Source organism: Octopus sinensis, linkage group LG5 (assembly GCF_006345805.1).
Source record: "Octopus sinensis linkage group LG5, ASM634580v1, whole genome shotgun sequence".
Classification (NCBI taxonomy): domain Eukaryota; kingdom Metazoa; phylum Mollusca; class Cephalopoda; order Octopoda; family Octopodidae; genus Octopus; species Octopus sinensis.
Window position 1 is genome coordinate 121545078 of NC_043001.1, and position 22878 is coordinate 121567955.

The 22878-nt window shown below is 38.8% G+C and overlaps 1 protein-coding gene across 1 annotated transcript in view; it reads right to left on the bottom strand.

Moving 5' to 3' along the window:
- Positions 1–7175: 7175 nt before the first annotated feature.
- Positions 7176–22878, bottom strand: part of LOC115212295 (nuclear pore complex protein Nup160) — a 59814-nt gene continuing 44111 nt past the window's right edge. Inside the window, exons 28-36 of the mRNA XM_029781140.2 lie at positions 21642–21811; positions 21041–21104; positions 18996–19109; positions 16869–16995; positions 14949–15065; positions 12625–12766; positions 10653–10790; positions 8771–8875; positions 7176–7492 (exon numbers count right to left, since the gene is read on the bottom strand). Of these exons, the coding sequence (XP_029637000.1) occupies positions 7397–7492; positions 8771–8875; positions 10653–10790; positions 12625–12766; positions 14949–15065; positions 16869–16995; positions 18996–19109; positions 21041–21104; positions 21642–21811 (1073 nt within the window). The 3' untranslated portion in view covers positions 7176–7396. The remainder of the gene's footprint in view (positions 7493–8770; positions 8876–10652; positions 10791–12624; positions 12767–14948; positions 15066–16868; positions 16996–18995; positions 19110–21040; positions 21105–21641; positions 21812–22878) is intronic.

The following is a 22878-nucleotide window of genomic DNA, read 5'->3' on the forward strand; positions in this document are numbered from 1 at the left end:
TGTGTAACAAGATCTGATGGCCTGGTCGGTCACGGTGATATACATACACACACACATATGTTTAATCCATTAGCATTCAGATACCTCTGTTAAATGTTATGCTTATTTACTCACATAGTTTTCAATTAATCACGCATGATTTTCTTGCTTCAAGATTTCCATAATATGATTGTTTGGTTCCTTCTCAAGCCATCTCTGGCTCATAAGGGCCGGTTTCCCATTTTCCTTGACGTATAGGATTCCCCACCTGGACGGGAGGCCGGTCCGTCGCAGGGGAGCTGCAAGAAGCAGGAGGAAAGAGTGAGAGAAAGTTGTGGCGAAAGAGTCAGCAGAAGTTCGCCAAAATATTCTGCCAGGGCCCCGTGGAGCTTATGTGTTTCGCTCATAAATACACACATCGCCTGGTTTGAGATTCGAACCCGCGATCCCTCGACCGCTGCTCTAACCACTAGGCCATGTGCCTCCACTCAATAATATGATTGCTAAACTTTATTCTTTGAATAAAAACCAATCTCTTCAATGACAGAGTCTCCTATATGTCACTCAGTTTGCTAGAAATACCAGGTATATCCACTTGGAATTACATTTTACCATCTTTAAAAAAGAAAGACATAACTAGAAAGTGTTGTCTGAGGTGTACTGTACCATAAAAATCTACCGGCATGATCATAACTGGAATAACAAACCAAGCACTACTCATACCAAGAAAACACCTGCTAAACATGAGAAGCACTCAACTAAAGCTCTCATGGTCACTCCAAATGTTAAGCTTCACTATCAGCAATGTTCTCTCCTTGCATACCCTTAAACATATCTATGACCACAAGCAAATACTGGCACATGTACAGGGTCAAAAAACATGTCCCTTGTTTTCTTGAACATATAGTCAAAACTCAAGGTTTACTTTACCTTTAGATAGAGGAAGTGCTGGATTAACCATTAAGTAAAATGAGCACATGCTTGGGGTATCATAGAAAGGGGCACCATAGAAATGGTAATTGGTTTACAGCACTAAAGAAATCATTTTAGCCCCTTACCCAACAATTATTTTGAAAATAAATGTATTTTTTCAGACATATTTTTTAATTGTTTTATTTTACTATGTTTTGAATGGTGATTTCGAGGTATATTTCAAACCTTATTTATTATGAATTTTAATTCAATAATATTGATATTAAATTACCGCTTTGGGCAGAAACAAGTTAACCCGTTTTTAGACGAAGGAACTCGTTTGCTGTCGATTTTGGCGAGTCTATCTTTTGACGAGTTAACTCGCCAGAGATAGAAAAAAACGATTTCGGTCAAAACGAATATATTCGTTTCTGCCGGGTAAGGGGTTAAACTTGCTAAGATAATATTCAGGATACCTTCTCTCTACTAAATATAGAAGCAGGTGTGTTATGTAAGATTAATTTTGAGGACCTAATCAAAGCAATTTAAAAAAACTAAGAGGAAACATTTCAAATATAAATAAAGGGGAAGTGTACAAAAATAAACATTATTTTCCATCTTACTCTAAGTTTTGTTTCATTTTGAAAAATAAATATTTATTTTATGGTTTATTATTGTTTATATTTTGAATTACATACATATGAGAAGACCCATCAAGCCAAGTGAAATTGTAGTCATGGCCGATTGTGGTGTCACATAACTGGCACAATAAGAGCACCTTTCGAGCATTGGGCCTTACAGAGGCAAAGTGGCTGAGTTCCTTTTGAGAATTGGACCTCACGAAGGCAATGACCTAGGCCTTTGGCATTATGTCATGCTTGAGAAGAAGACCCATCAAGCTGAGCAAAATCGTGGTCATGGAAGGTACTGGTGTCAAGGAAATGGCACCCATTACACCCTCGGAGTGGTTGGCATTAGGAAGGGCATCCAGCCATAGAAAGCCATGCCAAATCAAACTGGAACCTGGTGCAGCTCTCTGGCTCATCAGTTCCAGTCAAACTGTCTAACCCATGCCAGCATGGACAACATATGTTAAATGATGATGATGATGGGAGCACCAAAATCTTTGAAGTGCTTAAGACCTCTGTGGGTTGTAATTTTCCCCTTGGTAGTATGTCCTATGATATTAAAGCTTATGCCCAGACAGTAGGCCTGTGACATGTCTTGAGGCCAGCTCACCAGTTTTGTATACTTTATTCAAATACCCATAGCAGCAAGTCAGTATATAGAGGTTTTATTACCTCCGCCTTAGCGAAGGTGGAGGTATTGTTTTCAGTTGTGTTTGTTTGTTTGTCCGCAGACAAGATATCTCAAGAACTGCTGGATGGATCCAGATGAAACTTTCAGGGATGTTTGGCCTCGTAACTGGCACAAGCTGATTAGATTTTGGGATCAATCTGGTACCAGACTAGGATTCTTTAATATTCTCCCTGCATTTTTTAAACTTCATATTTGAGAGCGTTTGGGTTCAGTTTTAATATTCTCGTTTGTGAGAGCAGTCGAGTTTATTTCAGATATTCTCATTTAAAAAAAATCATCTCTGGCTAATCATTGAGAGGACGGCAGAGGTTTGTGCTCTTGTTGTTCACTGTGATGTCAGCAAAATATAATTTTTGCTATATCATTCAGTAGTGCATCATTCTTTCCCTTAATTTAGCTAAATACACATCACTTGCCTACTTGAGTCATTTATCTTAGATCAGTTTGTATTTTTTAATCATGAAGATTATACTTGCCAAAAATTATTTTTAACTCTTTTTCAAAAGATAAAAAAATGCCAAATGTTCAAAGCAACCATGATTGAATAGACAAGGTTCTCTAAGAATGACACAAATCTTTTGATTGCAGAAAAAGAGTGGCTTTTCTTGCTAAGCATATTAATTCATTTCCAGAGATATACAGGTAGACCTCAACTGAGGTCTTTTCAAGTAGATGAGTGCAACCAATAAGGAGCTGTAAAGAGGGATAAAGGTGGTGGCAACATCTTGTCAGAGTGGGCTCCAGAGACAGAAGAACAAGAAAGATGGGTGGGTTGAGATTGCAAGGGTGTATGGAGTGTGTGAGGGATGGTTAGAGATGGGGTAGGTGTACAAATATACTGAATGACAGACGAGTTGAAGTGAGAGGGGTCAATGATAAATACAAGTTGGATGAAATTTAGAGGGAGAGCAGAAGATTAAAGATTAGGAAAGGTTGTGGGGTGAATGTATTAATCATACAAATATAATAGACTGCTTCTTAGACTTTTCCAAATCTTCAGATAATGGTTTACATTGGCCAGAATCTTCACAGTTTAGTCATAGAAGTCAATAGGTCATCACCAGTTATTGCTTTGACAATGGCCTTACTTCTGTGTGAGGAAGTAATTAATCAAAAGTTTTTTGGTGGGGAGGGGGAGGTCATATAACATTGTAATTAATCTTTTACTTGTTTCAGTCATCTGACTGGCCATGCTGGAGCACTGCCTTTAGTCAAGCACATTGACCCCAGGACTTATTCTTTCTAAGCCTAGTACTTATTCTATCGGTCTCTTTCGCCAAACCACTAAGTTACAGGGATGTAAACACACCAGCATTGGTTGTCAAGCAATGTTGGGGGGGACAAACACAGACACACCAACATATACATACACACACATGCACATATATATATATATACATACAACAGGCTTCTTTCAGTTTCCTTCAACCAGATTCACTCACAAGGCTTTGGTCGGCCCGAGGCTATAGTAGAAGACATTTGCTCAAGGTACCATGCAGTGGGACTGAACCCGGAACCATGTAGTTCGTAAGCAAGCTACTTACCACACAGCCACTCCTATGCTCACAAGGCTGATTGGTCTGAGGCTATAATAGAAGACACTTGTGCAAGGTGCTAAACAGTGGAACTAAACCAGGAACCATTTGGTTGGGAAATAAATTTTTTACCACACAGGCATGCCTGTGACATGATTGTTCCCAAAAATGTCTCAGAAACTAAAAAAATATAAAAAAAAAGAAAAAGAAAGGAAAGCTTCACCCTGGGTCCTCTATTAGATAGTGCATGCTTTTAGGCACTAAAACCCATTTTTTCCCTCTGAATATGTATTGGTGGACCTGGAATGTATGTAATACGCCCCTCTGTCTTTTATGACATCAAACATGGTATATACAATGTTTTGCTGTCTCGTAAACTTTAACTCATGACAACAGGAAATGATGTATAATAAACAATAGCTAATAATCTATTTGTCATAACATGTGAGCGAATGTTACACTGTCAATAGGTAAATAACCTCATCGTGACCTCAATTGTTAGTATTTGCTGTAGTCAGAGGATCAGGAAGGTGGTGGATGGGGAAGAAACACGTGAAAGGGGGAAAGATGACAAAGGTTAGAGAGAGAATATAAAACGAGAAAGGAAAACTATTATGAAAAACAATGAGGTGCTAAACACTAGAATTTTCTAATTTTTATTTACTGGTCCTCAAAATATTTCTGTTTAACCCTTTCGTTACCAACCCGGCTGAAACTGGCTCTGGTTCTGAGTACAAATGTCTTGTTTTCATACGTTTTCAATTAAAATCTTCCACCAAACCTTAGTCACAATTTATGTTCCTAACATTAGCTTAATGATAACTAAGTTATTTTACTAATTTCTTTGTTATATTTATAATTAAAAGAAAGAAACACAGAGCATCTCAACAGAAATATGGTCACAAAAGGGTTAAAATATATAATAGAGAAACAATTCTTAACCCTTTCGATACCAACCTGGCTGAAACCACCTCTGATTCTGTAGTACAAATGTCTTGTTTTCAAGAAACACAGAGCATCTCAAAATAAATACAGTAACGAAAGGGTTAAGTTTATATCTCCTTTTCTATCATCATCGATTAACATCCGCTTTCCATGCTGGCATGGGTTGGACAGTTTTACAGAGGACTGGTAAGCCGGGAGGTTGCACCAGGTTCCAATCTGATCTCACAAAGTTTCTACAGTTGGATGCCCTTCCTAATGCCGACCACTCAGAGTGTAGTGAGTGCTTTTTACATTCCACCAGCACTGGCATCAACCACGCACAAATGGTGCTTTTTACGTGCCACTAGCATGGGAGCCAGTCAGGCGGCACTGGAAACGACCACACTTGAATGGTGTTTTTTACATGCCACCAGCATGGGAGCCAGTCAGGCAGCACTGGCAACAACCACGCTCAAATTGTGCTTTCTACATGCCACCAGAATTGATCACGTTCAGACGGTGCTTTTTACATGCCAGTTGGATGGCACTGGTATCATACACACTTGAATGCTGCTTTTACATTCCACTGGCATGGGAGCCAGTCAAGCAGCAATGACAACAACCATGCTCAAATGGTGCTTTTTATGTCCCACCATCATGGGAGCCAGTCAGGTGGCACTAGCAACGACCATGCTCGAATGGTGCTTTTTACATGCCAACAGCATGGGAGCCAATTAGGCAGCACTGGCAACAATCACGCTTGAATGGTGTTTTTTATGTGCCACTGGCACATATAACTTCAATGTATTGTCTAGTTCTTGAAGATTTGAGTACATAATATAATTGCTTCTCAGATGTGCTTTGTACTTTTTTGCTTAGAACAGTGCTCCTGATTTCTTTTAATTACTAAAAATTAAATTGCTGGAAATTTGTTGTCTTCAAGGTCTCGCTCGATCTCGATTTTCAGTATGAATACGGACCGCAAAAGCATGGCTCATCGATCCTTTCCGAAAGAAATAATTATTAGCCAGGCTCTAGGATGCATCACAAATTTGACACACATGTGCTTGTCCCTCTATCATATAATACCATTTAATACCTGGCAAAAACCAACTTCTCCTCTCATTTACAACTATCCTGTGATGTCAAAACAGTAACACACATGTGACAAGCTTCTTTCAGTTTCCATCTACCAAAATCCACTCATGATACTTTGGTCAGCCTGGGATTGTAGTAGAAGGAACAAAAAGATAAAAGGTCCTTCCTGAGCCATAGGTTCATAATGCTGGTTTCCAGAGCTTGTAGCGTATATATTCCGACACTGGATGGGACGCCAGTCCATCAAAAGATTATTCAGTTATGCCAGCTAAGTGGACTCAAGGAGCATGAAATGAAGTGTTTTACTCAAGAACAACTAAGTACCGCAAAGTTCAGGAATTGAAACCACAAACTCACAATCACATATGCAACACCATAACCAGAAAGCTACATGTTTCCAGACATTTACCCAAAGGGCCATGCATGTGACTGAACCTGAAATCATGTGGTTTGGAAGCAAACTTCTTACCACATGGCCATGCCTGCACCAATTACCCACTTAGAAAATCTACTTATGTTCCCAAGCAAAATACATAAACATTGTTTGCTGCACTTTGTTTGAATTAATCGAAACAGTTTCATACCACTTCACAGCAGATTATGGCAGTAGAAAAAGAATCCAACTGAAAACCTGAATTACACATCATCATCATTTAACCCTTTAGTGTTTAAACTGGCCATATCCGGCCGAAGTTTTCTACCTATTTTATGTTTAAACTGACCAGATCAGGCCTCTCACACCTAACCTACATTGACATTCTAAAAATGAACAATTACGTCATTGAAACCTCAAAGCTATAAAATAATGCATGAGTAATTAAAAACAATTATTACATTTAACAGAGTAAGCTGAACATTAAAGGGTTAATGTTAGTTTTCTATATTGGCATAAGTTGGACGGTTTGATGGGAGTAAAGTGGTTGGCATTAGGAGGGGCATCCAGCTGTACAAACACTGCCAGATCAGACTGGAGCCTGGTGCAGCCTCCTGGTTTCCAAGACCCAGTCGAACCGCCCAACCGATGCTAGCATGGATAAACGATGATCATCATCATTTAATGTTGGTTTTCCATACTGGCATAAGTTGGACAGTTTGCTGGCAGAAACGTTAGCACGTCGGGCGAAATGCGTAGCCATATTTCGTCTGTCGTTACGTTCTGAGTTCAAATTCCGCCGAGGTCGACTTTGCCTTTCATCCTTTCGGGGTCGATAAATTAAGTACCAGTTACGCACTGGGGTCGATGTAATCGACTTAATACCTATGTCTGTCCTTGTTTGTCCCCCTCTGTGTTTAGCCCCTTGTGGGTAATAAAGAAATAGGTTTGACGGGAGTAAAGTGGCTGGCATTAGGAAGAGTGACCATGTAAACGTTTCACTACGAAGTTATAAAAAAAAAAAAAGGAAAACATATTTGATATCTTTTTAATTAACAAAAAAAAAAATAAAAAATAAAAAAAATAAAAACAACAAAGAATGATGATGATGCTGTTTTCCAGTGGGGGTTTTTATGTACATGTTATGTTGAAGATGTGACTCTAGATATTGTTTTTTGTTTTGTTTTTTAAATTTTGTACAATATAAAATGATCTGATTAGCAAATGAGATGACCCGGGTTTGGTGGTCACTGGCTCAACTCTGGACTGTACACTGGCTGTTGACAAACTGGGTTAGTTCCATCACTTTACGCTTGTATGTGTTCACACTGGTCATTAACAAGTCGTGCAACTGAAACGAGAGAAGCATTGGGTTAGAAGATGGCATTCAAGTGGAGAGATGAGAATGCGTGTATGAGAGAATGTACCTGAGCATATATGTCTGTGTGTGTGTGTGTGTGTGTGTGTATGTTTATTCATGAGAGAGAATCTGTTGCTTAGCTTTATATCAGTCCTGATAAAAAGTTTCAATTTGATTTGGCAAAGTTTCTAGGGCTGGATGCCCGCCCCCAAACGCCAACCACTCTGTGAGTGTAGAGGGTGCATTTTATGTGTCATGCTGGAGCACTGCCTTTTAGTCACAGAAATCGACTTATTCTTCCTAAGCCTAGCACTTACCCTATCAGTCTCTTTGTTGGACCGCTAAGTTATGGGGACATAAATACACCAACATTGGTTGTCAAGCGATGGTGGGGGAACAAATAGACACAATCACACACACACATATACATATGACGGGATTCTTTCAGTTTCCGTCTACCAAATCCACTGACAAGGATTTGGTTGGCCTGAGGCACATGCTCAAGGTGCTATGCAGTGGGAACTGAACCCCGGACCATGTGGCTCAGAAGCAAGCTTCTTACCACACAGCCACACCTGCACCTAATGAGTCATAATTTTTAATAGGTTGTTGTATACCAAGGAAAAAGTTATCCTGGCAGAGTCCACCACACTGTCTGGTAATGACACAGCTGTAATTTGATGAAATGAAGAATTAAGAGAAGTAGAATGACCAAAGTGGAGGTGCAATGGCCCAGTGGTTAGGGCAGCAAACTCGCGGTCGGAGGATCATGGTTTCGCTTCCCAAACCGGGCGTTATGTGTGTTTATTGAGCAAAAACACCTAAAGCTTCACGAGGCTCTGGCAGGGGGTAGTGGTGACCCCTGTTGTACTCTTTCACCCCAACTTTCTCTCACTCTTTCTTCCTGTTTCTTGAGTAACACTGCAATGGACTGGCAGTCCCGTCCAGCTGGGGGAAACACATATGCCACAGAAACCTGAGCCTGGCTAGGCTTGAAAAGGGCAAATAAATAAATAAGAATGACCCAAACAGAGAATAGAACCAGAAGCACAAACTCAAATTGTAAGGGTTTTATCACCATTCCAAGGTAGGTTGGTAACAGTGTGTATGTACGTGTATGCAGATGCATGTGCATGTGTGTGTGTGTGTATGCACAAAGATAAAGAGGTAAACAGAGTTGGCAAAATAATTTAATGCATTTTCATTAAGGAAAAAAAAAAAAATTCAAAGATAATCAAAGAACCACAAGGATGAAAAATAAAATCCCACCTCTTTATATCGGCTGTTGTGATTTTCTTCTTGGAGTGTCACAAAGATTTGGTCAATACTTGTTAATGGTATCCATAAAGAAAACGGTTTGTTTATTATGTATCCCTGTGGAGAGAGTAAATTAAGCAGACAAATGAGTTTCATAGTTGATGATTTTAATGAACTGTATTTTAACATGTATAAGGAACCCTTTTTTGTCAAAAATTAGGTTAAAAAAATATGGGAGTTTCTTATACATGAACAGTATTACAATCCCTTACAAAACCTTTTCTCCAAATTTTAAACCCCCAAAATTAGGGGGTTCCTTATAAATGTTAAAATACGGTAATTTTTATATAATTAAGTGTAGGAATGGCTGTGTGGTGAAAAGCTTGCTTCCCAGCCACATGGTTCTGGGTTCAGTCTCACTGCGTGGCACCATGGCCAAGTGTCTTCTACTATAGCCTTGAGCTGAGTAAAGACTTGTGAGTGGATTTGGTAAACAGAAACTGAAAGAAGCCCATCTTATATATGTGTGTTTATCCCCTATCACCACTTGACAACCTGTGCTGATGTGTTTACATCCCTGTAACTTAGTGGTTCATCAAATGATAATGATAGAATAAGGACCAGGCTTAAAAAACCCCCCAAAAACAATGTAGTGAGGTTGATTTGCTACAGTAAAATTTTTCAAGGCAGTGCTCCAGCATGGCCACAGTCTGATAACTGGAACAAGTAAAGGATAAATTATCACTACCATGTTTATCTCTCTTTCAGCTACTCTTGCCATCTTCGTATAATGCAAGGTAACCCTGGGTCTCCTCTGTAGCAAGATGCTGGTCTTTGTCCCACATACTTTAGCTTCTCAACACCCAGCATAAAACCGTTTCCCCACCCCAAATAAACCATCTCTAGATGAGGCAGCTTTTTCTTTTTCACTGGTGCTAGTGTTACTGTATCAGGACAATTTCCCCCGACAATAACTATCTCCTAGGACAATTACCCTCTCTCCAATTTATTAAGTTTAAAATCATAATCTGTTGTCCTCAGGAGTAATTTACCTATTTCTTTATTACCCACAAGGGGCTAAACATAGAGGGGACAAACAAAGACAGACATAGGTATTAAGTCGATTACATCGACCCCAGTGCATAACTGGTACTTAATTTATTGACCCCGAAAGGATGAAAGGCAAAGTCGACCTCAGCGGAATTTGAACTTACAACGTAACGACAGACGAAATACAGCTACGCATTTCGCCCGGCATGCTAACGTTTCTGCCAGCTCACCACCACACCCATGGAGACATTTATTTTACAATTAGTGTCTGATACCAAGGCAAATAGTCTCTCTCTGTCTTTCTCACACACACACAATGGGTTTCTTTTCAATTTCTGCCAACAAATTTTACTCACAAAACTTTTCTTGGCCTCGAGCTCCAGAGTTAAGGTCATGGTAGTGTCATGTGGGACTGAACCTGAAACCCTCTCTAAGCATTTCGTTAACAAAAGAAATCAGAACAGCTTCCGTTGCCAGTTAAATCGCAACTCATTTTCACAATATCAGAACCAAGAGACATAGGGATTCAAATAAAGCTTTGTTTCTTTCATTTTATTTGCACGGCTGTGAGGTAAGAAGTTTGTTTCCCAACTACATGGTTCTGGGTTAAGTCCCACTGCACAGCACCTTGGATAAGAGTCTTCTACTATAGTTCTGGACTGACCAAAGCCTTACAAGTGGATTTGGTAGACAGAAACTGAAAGCAGCATGGTGTGTATGTGTGTGTGTATTACTGTCTCCTAGCCCTAACATCAAATGATAGTAGTAAATGAGATTCACCATCATGCAAGCAGTGTTCTGCACAGTGCCAGCACCTATCAAATATAAAGAACAAACAACTTACTTTAAGTCTGTACAGGTGATTGTCTTGGCCCTGCAATGTTCCCAACACAGCATCCAAGTACTCTAGAGTAACAGCAACAGCTTCTTCTAATTTGTCAAAACTAATATATAAACGTATTAATTCTGCAACATCTAGGGTCTGTGAAGAAAAACAACAAAAATGAAATTAGCATCTTACCACAATTTGGGATAAAGTGTAGAGATTTTGTTTTTGGATTTGGTTTGCAAGATTCTTTATGTGAGTTCGTGTGTTGAAACATATTCTGTTGTGTCTGGGGAGAGTCATTTTCTTTTTGTGCCTTATAATTTAACACATTCACCGGTAAAATTTCCACTTATTTCTTATTTTTATTTTCCTAAAATTTTCGTTGCGTCTTGCAACCTTTTCAATAGTCTTGACTTAAATTATAAGGCACAAAAAGAAAATGACTCTCCCCAGACACAACAGAATGTAGAGATTTTGATAAGATTGTTACAAATGTTATCGCAATGCTAGAAATTTTATAAGGAAAGGACAAGTTGTACCAACTCCAGTACTTGTCTGAGACTTATTTTATCAACTCAAAAGGATTAAAAACAAAGTCAGCATCATTGGAATCTGAATTAGAATGTAAAGAGCCAAAAGAAATGTGTTGCTAAGCATTTAGCCAATGTACTAGAGTGAATTCTTCAGCCCTAATCACATGGAACAACATCTCAAATGGCACAATAAAATGTACACACTGTAAAGCTGATGATAGGGAAGACATCCAACTGCAGAAACCAAGCACAAAATGTAACATATGAGTGATATGTGGAATCTAAAAGCTGAACTGGAGGTTACCTGTCTAGGAGAGCAATAAATGCAAATAAGAACTGATACAAGGTAGGGGAGAGACTCTTTAGCCCTCCTCACATAGGACTATCACCAGTGTTGGTGACACAGTAAAATGAGACTAAGGAATACACAACACCAAAGTCTCCTAGTTTTCTGTCATTATGAGTTCAAGCTAATGCAGACCATGATGACCCAACCAATCCACTGTAGCATGGAAAAATGTAAGTACTGTAAATCTTCGAGTATAGTCCACCCTTGAGTATAATACGCAGGGGATTTTTTTAGGGGGTTGTACTTCTGAAAAACCCAAACCTTGTGTATAATACGCACCCCTTCTCTAACTTGAGTCGTGCATAATTAAGCCAGCAGCACCTAGTTGAACAAACACTTCCGCACATGTGTAATACAATAATGGTGATGTTCTTAACTGTTATATGGGAATGTAAATATGTATGCAAATTATTTTTGTTACATGTTATTCTGTGTTCTGAATACTTCTATTTTAATAAATGTTGTTTACTGCAAGTTATGGATGATTCTTTTATGACTTCATTGCTTTCAGGCTTAGCTTAAGGTATTTTCCAGCCCTACATCACAAAATGCGTCGGAATAAACATTGCCGGACAGCAAATAGACTCGGACATTGCTTAGAAAATAATTTTCATTTTTAACCTCGTATATAGTACACACCAGGGATTTTCACCTTTAAATTTTGGGGGAAAAAATGTGGATTATACTTGAGGATTTACAGTAAAATGATGACAGCGATGAAAACTGTTCATACATAATGAGCAAATGACATTAATAATATGTAAGTTAGTGTTAATATTTAATGCAAGGAGCATTAATAAGCCAAAAGAAATACCTCAAAGCACCCTGAGAATTGAAAGATTCTGCCATTTTACTGATCGAGACTGGTATTTTATTAGCCCCCAAAATGATGTAAAATAAATTTGATTAAGGTAGGATTTGAAATCAGAATTACACAAAAAAAAAAAAAATTTATAGCACCAGGCATTTTGTTTAGCAAACAATTTTACCATTTTGTCATGCTAAATGCAGGGACTGTTAAAAAAATATAAGATGAAGGAGGTATTTATTGAGAGGATGAGAGAGGTGAACAATAAAAATTGAAAACAATTAAGAGCACTCATACCTTGTAAGGATTTACAAACCAGGTAGGCAGTTGGTAGTTATGAGAAAGCAGTTTTATTGCAGTACAGCGATGATAACGGGCATTTGGTTCTTCATATTTACTCAAGTAAGTTTTTAATAACAGCCAAGCTTGGTCAGACGCACTATAAAAAAAAAACAATAATGATGATGATGATGATCTTTTCTACTCTAGGCACAAGGCCTGAAAGTTTTGGGGAGGGGGTTAGTCGATTAGATCAACCCCAGTATGGAACTGGTACTTAAGTTATCAACCCTGAAAGGATGAAAGGCAAAGTAAAATGAAAGTGGAATTTGAACTCAGAACATAAAGACATTTTGCCCGGCATTGCTAATGTTTCTGCCAGCTCACTGCCTGGATGAGGATGATAATAATAATAATAATAATAATTAATAATAATCAATAATAATTAATTAATAATTAACAATAATAATTATAATTCTTTCTACTGGAAGCACAAGGCCTCAAATTTGGGAGAAGAGATTAAGTCAATTACATCAACTCCAGTGTGTAACTGGTACTTATTTAATTGACCCCAAAAGGATGAAAGGCAAAGTTGACCTCAGCGGAATTTGATCTCAGAACAGCTGCAGACGAAATACCACTAAGCATTTTGCCTGGCGTGCTAAAGATTCTGCCAGTTCGCCGCCTAAATAATAATAATAAGGATAACCGTTTTTAACCCAGGCATTTGGTGGAAGGAATAGTTGATACAATTGGCTCCCATTTTACTTGCCTCAACAGGTTTTCGCAAGCAGAGTTTAGTGTCCAATGAAGGAAAGGTACGTATAAGTGGGCTGGTTAAACCCCTGGCATAGGCCATGGGTTATGGTCTCACTTGGCTTGCCGGGTCTTCTCAAGCACAGCATACTTCCAAAGGTCTCAGTCACTAGTCATTGCCTCAGTGAGGCCTAATGTTCGAAGGTCATGCTTCACAACTTCCTGAGTCTATCCCTTCCACAGGTTCCCTCAAACGCTGGGGTGTGGCACCTTATCGCACAGCTATCCTCATCCATTCTTGCCACACGACCATACCAGCGCATAAGCAATGTGTTAGTAGATAGCTGGTGGTACTGAAAAAAGGGTAATAACTCTTGAAATATACATATACCCACTTAACCTATTTTTCTATCTTCAATCACATAATTTACATCAACATATTCATATACAAAACATTGTAACATACAGTGATACCTCTGAATTCTATAGAAAAATCTATAGTTTATCACTTTCCACCAAAACTACTTCATTTTAATAAATGATGATGATGACGATATACATATATAAAATCATTTAAGAAACACAGTATATATTTTTTGTTTATCAAATATTCTTACCATTATGGAACAGTACACTATAGAATTTTGGATAATTCTTTATTAGCGTTTTCATTTGTTCAGTCAAAGTCTTGAAGAGTTCAACTGAGTGAATGAAAACACTAATAAAGAATTATCCCAAATTCTGACTGCCGCCTCCTTCTTAATCTACAATATCTGTACTCCACTTCAAATACACACACACACACTCTCTCTCTCTCTATCTATCTATATATATACAAAATTTAGAGGACTGACACTAAAAGTGGACAGCCTGTATGCTAGATATAGACGTCAAAATCACCATTTTCTACGAAGAATGTGTTCTCAAGAAAGAATTCAGCAAAAAACCAAAGTGTAAAAATGTAAAACTTTTTACACTTTGGTTTTTTGCTGAATTCTTTCTTGAGAACACATTCTTCATAGAAAATGGTGATTTTGACGTCTATATCTAGCATACAGGCTGTCCACTTTTAGTGTCAGTCCTCTAAATTTTGTATGTAAAAAAATTTTTAATCTTCGGATTTCTTTTAAAATATGCTAGACTACTGGTTTTAATTGATTAATATCAATTTCTACCCTTATTTAATTTTATATATATATACACACACATATATAGTCTAAATAACCATACAACTAACTTTTGTTGTCATCATCATCATCATCGTTTAACGTCCGCTTTCCATGCTAGCATGGGTTGGACGGTTCAACTGGGGTCTGGCAAGCTCGAAGGCTGCACCAGGCCAGTCAGATCTGGCAGTGTTTCTACAGCTGGATACCCTTCCTAACGCCAACCACTCCGAGAGTGTAGTGGGTGATTTTATGTGCCACTGACACAGGTGCCAGATGAGGCTGGCAGACAGCCACGCTCGGATGGTGTTTTTATGTGCCACCGACACAGGTGCCAGACGAGGGCCTCGTTGTATGGTTGTAAATTCAACAACAAAAGAAATAACAGGAGTCCATGAAAATCCTGGAATTAACACTTACCTACATACTTTCGTAGTTAAAACCTGAGATATCTCATTTTCTTTCAGCCATTGCCAAGCATTTTCTGTTATGTTTTCATCTCCACTGTCAGATTCACACAGGGACAAAGTCACACATCTGCAAGGAATGGAAAACAAAAATATATATCATTCATTGTACATCTGCTTTTCCTTATTTTGCTTTCATTTGTGGGTAATACATAGTATAACAAAAGAATATTTCCAAAAATAACTCAATTGTATGCATGTATGTAGTGTGCGTGTGCGTGTATTATGGTAGCAATAAACATGAAGAAGACAAAACAGGAGATACAAGTTTAACCCTTTAGCATTTAAACCGGCCATAAGTATTCTGCCTGTTTTATGTTCAAAATGGCCAGATCTGGTCTCTCACACCAACCCTACAAAATCGTTTTAAAAATTAACAGCTACCTCATCAAAATCTCATAACTACAAGATAATGCATGATTAGTTCAAAACAATATGGATAAAAAAGCATTAATTTTGGCAGAATAATGCAAACACTAAAGGGTTAAACAAGTGCTGCACTAGTTAAACATTTAAAATGGAAACAGTTTTGATGTTTTGGACACAAGTCCTTCATCAGGAGAAAATAACATTGGAAGGTGAATAAGAAAAAGTTATTGGAAGGAAAAATGGCAAGAGGTTAGGATCAGGTGGGAATGCGATTTAATGGGGGTGAGTTAAAGATGGAGGAAGAGTGGGTGTGTGTGTGTGTGTGTGTGTGTGTTCTTTTCTTTTATTTGTTTCAGTCATTTGACTGCAGCCATGCTGGAGCACTGCCTTTAGTCGAGCAAATCAACTCCAGGACTTATTCTTTGTAAGCCTAGTACTTATTCTATCGGTCTCTCTTGCCAAACCGCTAAGTGACGGGGACGTAAACACACCAGCATCGGTTGTCAAGCGATGTTGGTGGGAGGGGACAAACACAGACACACAAATACGCGCATATATATACATATACAACGGGCTTCTTTCAGTTTCCGCCTACCAAATCCACTCACAAGAATGAACCCGGAACCATGTGGTTGGTAAGCAAGCTACTTACCACACACAATATATATATATATATATATATATATATATATATATATACACACACACACACACACACATATATAGAGAAAGAGAGAAAATATATTATGTGGTTTAGACACAAGAGCACGATGCATCTCTTGGATTCATACCAGACTGGAACATGGACAATAAATGATGATAATCTTTCTCTCTCACAAACACACACAAAAAAATGTATAATTAACAACAAAGATAAATTTGAAGGAATACTTATTTTATCAACACTGAAGTAAACTTTTCTCTAACAGAATTTGAACCCAAAGAAAAGATGATTGAAATACTCCAGGCCATCTGGTGAATTTATGGATAATATTCATACACGTAAAAGTATGAAATGAATAAAATCGCTCCCAAAGAGGGAGTCACTTATAGAACAAAAACCATAGCATCCCAAAACAATATTCTTTTATTTTTTTACTTGTTTCAGTCATTTGACTGTGGCCATGCTGGAGCACCGCCTTTAGTTGAGCAAATCGCCCCCCAGGACTTATTCTTTGTTAGCCTAGTACTAAATCTATTGGTCTCTTTCGCCAAACCGCTAAGTAACGGGAACGTAAACACACCAGCATCGGTTGTCAAGCAATGTTGGGGGGACAAACACACACACATACATATATATGACGGGCTTCTTTCAGTTTCTGTCTACCAAATCCACTCACAAGGCTTTGGTAGGCCCGAGGCTATAGAAGAAGACACTTGCCCAAGGTGCCACGCAGTGGGACTGACCCAGAACCATGTGGTTGGTAAGCAAGCTACTTACCACACAGCCACTCCTACACCTATAGATATATTCATAAATACAGGCAAATAAAACATGGTTTACCGTAAAGCCAAATTTTCAAACACTGGATTTAAGGGTAGATCGTATGCTTTGCAAATAATGATAGCTCTGTCAAAAAGTCCAACACTGACTAATATACCAATCATTTCATCAGGTTGTATGGCAGGGCCTGCAAAAGAGAAAATAAAAAAAAACTCATACATTGCTTAATATAACAACTTTGCACAATACCATAAGAAAAGGATGTCATTCAAAATTACTTACAAAAGTAGTACAAAAAGATTTTCACAAGGTCAATCCCCTAAGTTGTTGAATCCAAGTCAAGAGTGGTCGAACAGATCTATAATCAACAGCATTTCAACCATGACTGTCTTGTCCGTTTATTCTGCTGAGCAATCCCAGGGTTACATTAATGAAATATTAGAATGATTTGCCTGCTATTTCTAGGAGATCAGCTGTTCCCAGCATTTTACCATTACGACACATTCTAGTACGTTCTCTACAACTGCTTGATTACTATACATCTAATAATTAAGGCGGCAAGCTGGCAGAATCGTTAATACGCCGGGCAAAATGCTTAGCGGTATTTCGTCTGCCGTTACATTCTGAGTTCAAATTCCGCCGAGGTCAACTTTGCCTTTCATTCTTTCGGGGTTGATAAATTAAGTACCAGTTACACACTGGGGTCGATGTAATCGACTTGATCCGTTTGTCCCCTATATGTTTAGCCCCTTGTGGGTAGTAAAGAAATAGGTATTTCGTCTGCCACTACATTCTGAGTTCAAATTCCGCCGAGGTCCACTTTGCATTTCATCCTTTTGGGGTCGATAAATTAAGTACCAGTTGCTCACTGGGGTTGATGTAATCTACTTAATCTTTTTGTCTGTCCCTGTTTGTCCCCTCTGTGTTTAGCCCCTTGTGGGTAGTAAAGAAATATATATAAATATAATAATTAGCTTATGTGTTTGTTCACAGTGGTGCTAATGATATGCTGAAGTGGGAAGCTTCCACGTTGGTTTGGCTTGGACAGTTCAAAAGGTCAGACAAATCAAAGAACTGTGTCAGGCTCTAATATCTGTTTTAGTGTTGCTTCAATGGCTGGATTTTCTTCCTAATGCCAACAAAATCACAAACTGTACTGGGTGCATTTCTCTGGTACCAGGACAACTAAACATTGCCTTGCAACTTGAAAGGTCAAGGACCTAAAATAGAGCTAACTCACAGCAACACAATAACCAAAAATCAATCCTTACTGCACAAGAACTGAGCATACTCAGTTCTGTGAACATGCACCTGAAACACAGGCACCAAGCTAACTCATTTTTAATAGGCATAGGAGTGGCTGTGTGGTAAGTAGTTTGCTTATCAACCACATGGTTCTGGGTTCAGTCCCACTGCGTGGCACCTTGGGCAAGTGTCTTCTTCTATAGCCTCGGGCCGCCCAAAGCCTTGTGAGTGGATTTGGTAGACAGAAACTGAAAGAAGCCCATTGTATATATGCATATGTATAAGCTTGTGTATGTATGTGTATATATGTTTGTCTCCTCAACATCGCTTGACAACCGATGCTGGTGTGTTTACGTCACCGTAACTTAGCAGTTCAGCAAAAAAGACCGATAGAATAAGTACTAGGCTTATAAAGAATAAGTTCTGGAGTCGATTTGCTCGACTAAAAGGCAGTGCTCCAGCATGGTCACAGTCACATGACTGGAAAAAGTAAAAGAGTGGGATACCTTCTGGAGTTCTCCATATTTCATATGACATAGTACACACATCTTATTTTTGATGGCCCATAAAAAGAGGTTGTGAGAACTGATTTGTATATGATTAGTGAGTTACAATCACCAGCAAAAATTTAATCAGTGCAGTGAGGCATCCAGCCATAAAAACCATACCAAGATAGACCTTGCTGGTTCTGGTGGTGATGTCACATGTAAAGCACCCAATTTTCTCCGTGAAGTGATTGGTATCGGGAAGGGCATCCAGCCATAAAAGTCATGCTAAACTAGTGAAGCTTGGTGCAGTCCTCTGGCTTGCCAGCTCCTGTCAAACTGTGCGGCCCATGCCAGCATGGAAGACGGACATTAAATGATGACGACGGTGGTGGTGATGAGAGGTTTTACACAAACACCCGACTCAAGAAGTTAAACCCGATAAAATATTCTTTACCTGATGCTATCATTAGATCTGCATCTTTTTTAATTAAACGTAGACGAGCATCCACAAGAAGGTATTCTTTCTCCAGATCTTCTATTGTAACTATCTGAAGTTGTCGTTTCGGAGCTGAGAAAGAAAATGAAACAGTAGATCAATGACATGAAATATCAAGAGGGTATCTGAAACTGAAAATTTAAAAATATACAATTTATGATATCGTTTAATAATAAAAACAAAGCAAAATGTAAACCTTTTTTGCTCAATACATGTTTTATGTGTTTTTGGTCAGTGCCCTAAACATCAGTTCAAGCCAATGTTACTTTTTGACCTCCTAGATATAGCAGCTGAATCTGCATCATATCAAATGTAAATGCATTTGAAGGTCACTTAAATATTTCTACAAAGGGAAACAGAAATACACAAACTTACATATATACAACAGGCTTCTTTCAGTTTCCACCAACCAAATCCAATCATAAGGCTTTCGGTAGCCCAGTCTATAGTGGGAAACACTTGCCAAAGATGCCAGGCAGTGGGACTGAACCCAAAACCATGTGGTTGGTTGGGAAGCTAACTTCTTAGTCATACAGCCATGCTTGTACCTATATATATTTTACACTTGTTTCAGCCATTAGACTGTGGTCATGCTGGAGCATCAACTTGATGAATTTTTAGTTGAATGAATTGACCCCAGAACTTATAAGCATGGTACTTCTCTTATGCCAAAATACTATGTTACAGGGATGTAAACAAACCAACACCAGTTGTCAAGCTGAACCATGATACATAGCAGCGAAACTTGGACTGTGACCACTGAGGACATGCGTAGGCTTGAAAGAAATAAAGCTAATATGTTTCGGTGGAGGTGCAATGTCAGTGTGCACATAGGATTAGAGTGGCGAGATGACTGTGCTGGTATGGCCATGTGATGCGTATGGATGAGGACAACTATGCAAAGAAGTGCCAATTTCTACGTGTAGAGGGAACCTGTGGAAGAGGTAGGCCCAGGAAGACATGGGATGAGGAGATGAAGCATGATCTTTGAATGTTGAGCCTCACAGAGACAATGAAAAGTGACAGACTTTTGGGGATATACCATGCTTGAGAAGACTCAAGCCAAATGAAATCATAGTCATGGCCGATGCCAGAGTCATGTAAATGGTACCTATGTCAGTGATACATAAAAGAACCCATGCCGGTAGCATGTTAAAAGCACCCATCACACTCTTGGGGTGGTTGGCATTAGGAAGGGCATCCAGCCATAGAAACCATGCCAAATCAAACTGGAACCAGGTGCAGCTCTTTGGCTTACAAGTTCCAGTCAAACCATCTAACCCAGGAGATCTCAACTGGGGACCATATAAGATTTTTGGGGTCAGCACAACAAAATAATAAATTCGGGATCCATAATAGTATTTTAAGGGTCCCTGAAAAAATTTTCCCTTAGATGTATGTATTGGTACATATTTTAAGAAACAGATTTCTTTCTCAAACATTTTACACAGTTCAGCCTACATAAGTTAATGTAAGAAAAGCAAGATAGGAATTTGGAAAGAAATTACTATAAAACTAGCTTTTAAACATCAAATTACAATTGGGGTTCACCAGAATGAAATAGTAACCAAAGGAATCTATAACAGTATTTTAAGGGCCCCTGAAAAAATTTTGCTTTATATGTATGTATTGGAAGAAACAGCAAGGTTTTTTTTCTGTTTTACACAATTCGACCTACACAGGTTAATGAGTGAAAAATAAAATAGGAATTTTGAAAGAAATTTCTATAAAAATAGTTTATAAACATCAAATGGCTATGGGGGTCCACCTGAATAAAATAGAAATCAAAGGGGTCCATTGATAAAAAATGGTTGAGAACCCCTGATCTAACCCATACCAGCGTGGAAAGCAGACACTAAATGATGACGAAATCCACTCATTGGGCTTTGGTTGGCCCAAGGCTATAGCAGAAGACACTTGCCCAAGGTGTCACGCAGTGGGACTGAACCCAGAACAATATGGTTCTGGGTTCTTACTCTCAGCCTCATATAAATAAAGCTTACCATCTGTCTCTATTTTCTCTTCACCATCAAGATAATGTTTTGGAGAAGTTCCTTCTTCAGGTGCCTGAAAAAAAAAAAAAACATTTTAGTTAACATGAGAGAATTAAGGTCATTAATTCCAACTATTAAAAACAAAATCACATCATTTATAGCATGTAAAGAAAATGGTGTTGTAGGAGTGTACGCAGCTTGTGTACTACAGCAGTACTATGCATAGCTTAAATACTGAGATTGAAAAGCAGGGGCAAATTATGCCTACCTAATCTACAAAAAAATAAAATATTTTGCATTTTATGCTTAGTAATCAGACAAACTTTCGTAATTTTATTGAATTTGGTGCATATTTTGCCATAAAAGGAAAATGTTGCTATCGATCTATTTTATTCAAGGTAGGCACATCCCTGGTACGTACGTATGTATGTGTGTGTGTGTTTGTGTGCGTGTATGTGTGTATGCATGTGTGTATGTATGTATTCCTGTGTGTATGTATGTGTGTATGTATGTATGTACGTTGTGTGTATGCATGTATGTGTGAATGTATGAATATACTTTATCTTGTGAGATTAATGAACAGTCTGAAATTTACACATAATCCACTTACTGGGTGAGTTAAACGATTTGGTATAGGCTTCACCACCCAAGCATATTCTGGCTTCGCCAACCGTAAGGCATGCATAGCAGCCAAATAACACTGAACTTGGCGTTGAAGACCACGAACCCCTGGGAGTTCTTGCCCCAGTCGCAGACCTTGTTCATACATTACATTGCCAGCTGAAAATATTTAGAAAACAAATGAAATAGAAAACAACTTGTAGCAGGAAACATATTTTAAGAAATTTAGTGCCCACATTTTCTCCTTAACCCTTTCAATACCAACCCAGCTGAAACCGGCTCTGGCTCTGTAGTACAAATGTCTTGTTTTCATAAGTTTTGAATTAAAATGTTTCACCAAACCTTAGTCACAATTTATGTTCCTAACACTAGCTTAACGATATGTAAGTTTTTTTTATTAAATTCTTTGTTATATTTAAAATTAATTGAAAGAAACACAGAGCATCTCAAAATAAATATAGTAACGAAAGGGTTAAATATCAACTAGTCACCATCATTCAAGCACTCCTGATTCATTCATCTCTCTCCCTATCATCACCCACACTGTGTGAACAACCTCCTGCCATCACTAAACCAATTCTGCATAAGTACTCCCCTTCTTCTATACCCAGCAATGAGAAAAATCTGAGCACCATCTGTAGTGACACCACCAGCCTGGAAGTGCTTACAAAAGCTATGAGCATTGAACCATTTCAGTTTGATTGAAAAGGAAAAGGTTATAGCAATATTCACATGTGATGTTAGGGCAGAAGGCTGAATTAGATGCTACAACAGCAGATGCTGGCATAGTATTGTGTTAGCTCCTGCATTAGACCCTCAGAACCTTAGGGATTCCGCAAGAAAGAGGAGAGGTTGGTAAAAAAGAGCCAGACTTGCAATCTTCTAATTGTTTCTTATTTCTTTATTGCCCACAAGGGGCTAAACATAGAGGGGACAAACAAGGACAGACAAAGGGATTAAGTCTATTTGGCCCCCGTGCAGGTGACACGTAAAAGCACCATCCGTTCGTGGCCGTTCGCCAGCCCTGTCTGGCCCCCGTGCCGGTGACACGTAAAAGTACCATCCGTTCGTGGCCGTTTGCCAGCCCTGTCTGACCCCGTGTTGGTGGCATGTAAAAGCACCATCCGTTCGTGTTCGTTGCCAGCCTCGCCTGGCCCCCGTGCCGGTGACACGTAAAAGCACCATCCGTTCGTGGCCGTTTGCCAGCTCTGTCTGACCTCCGTGTT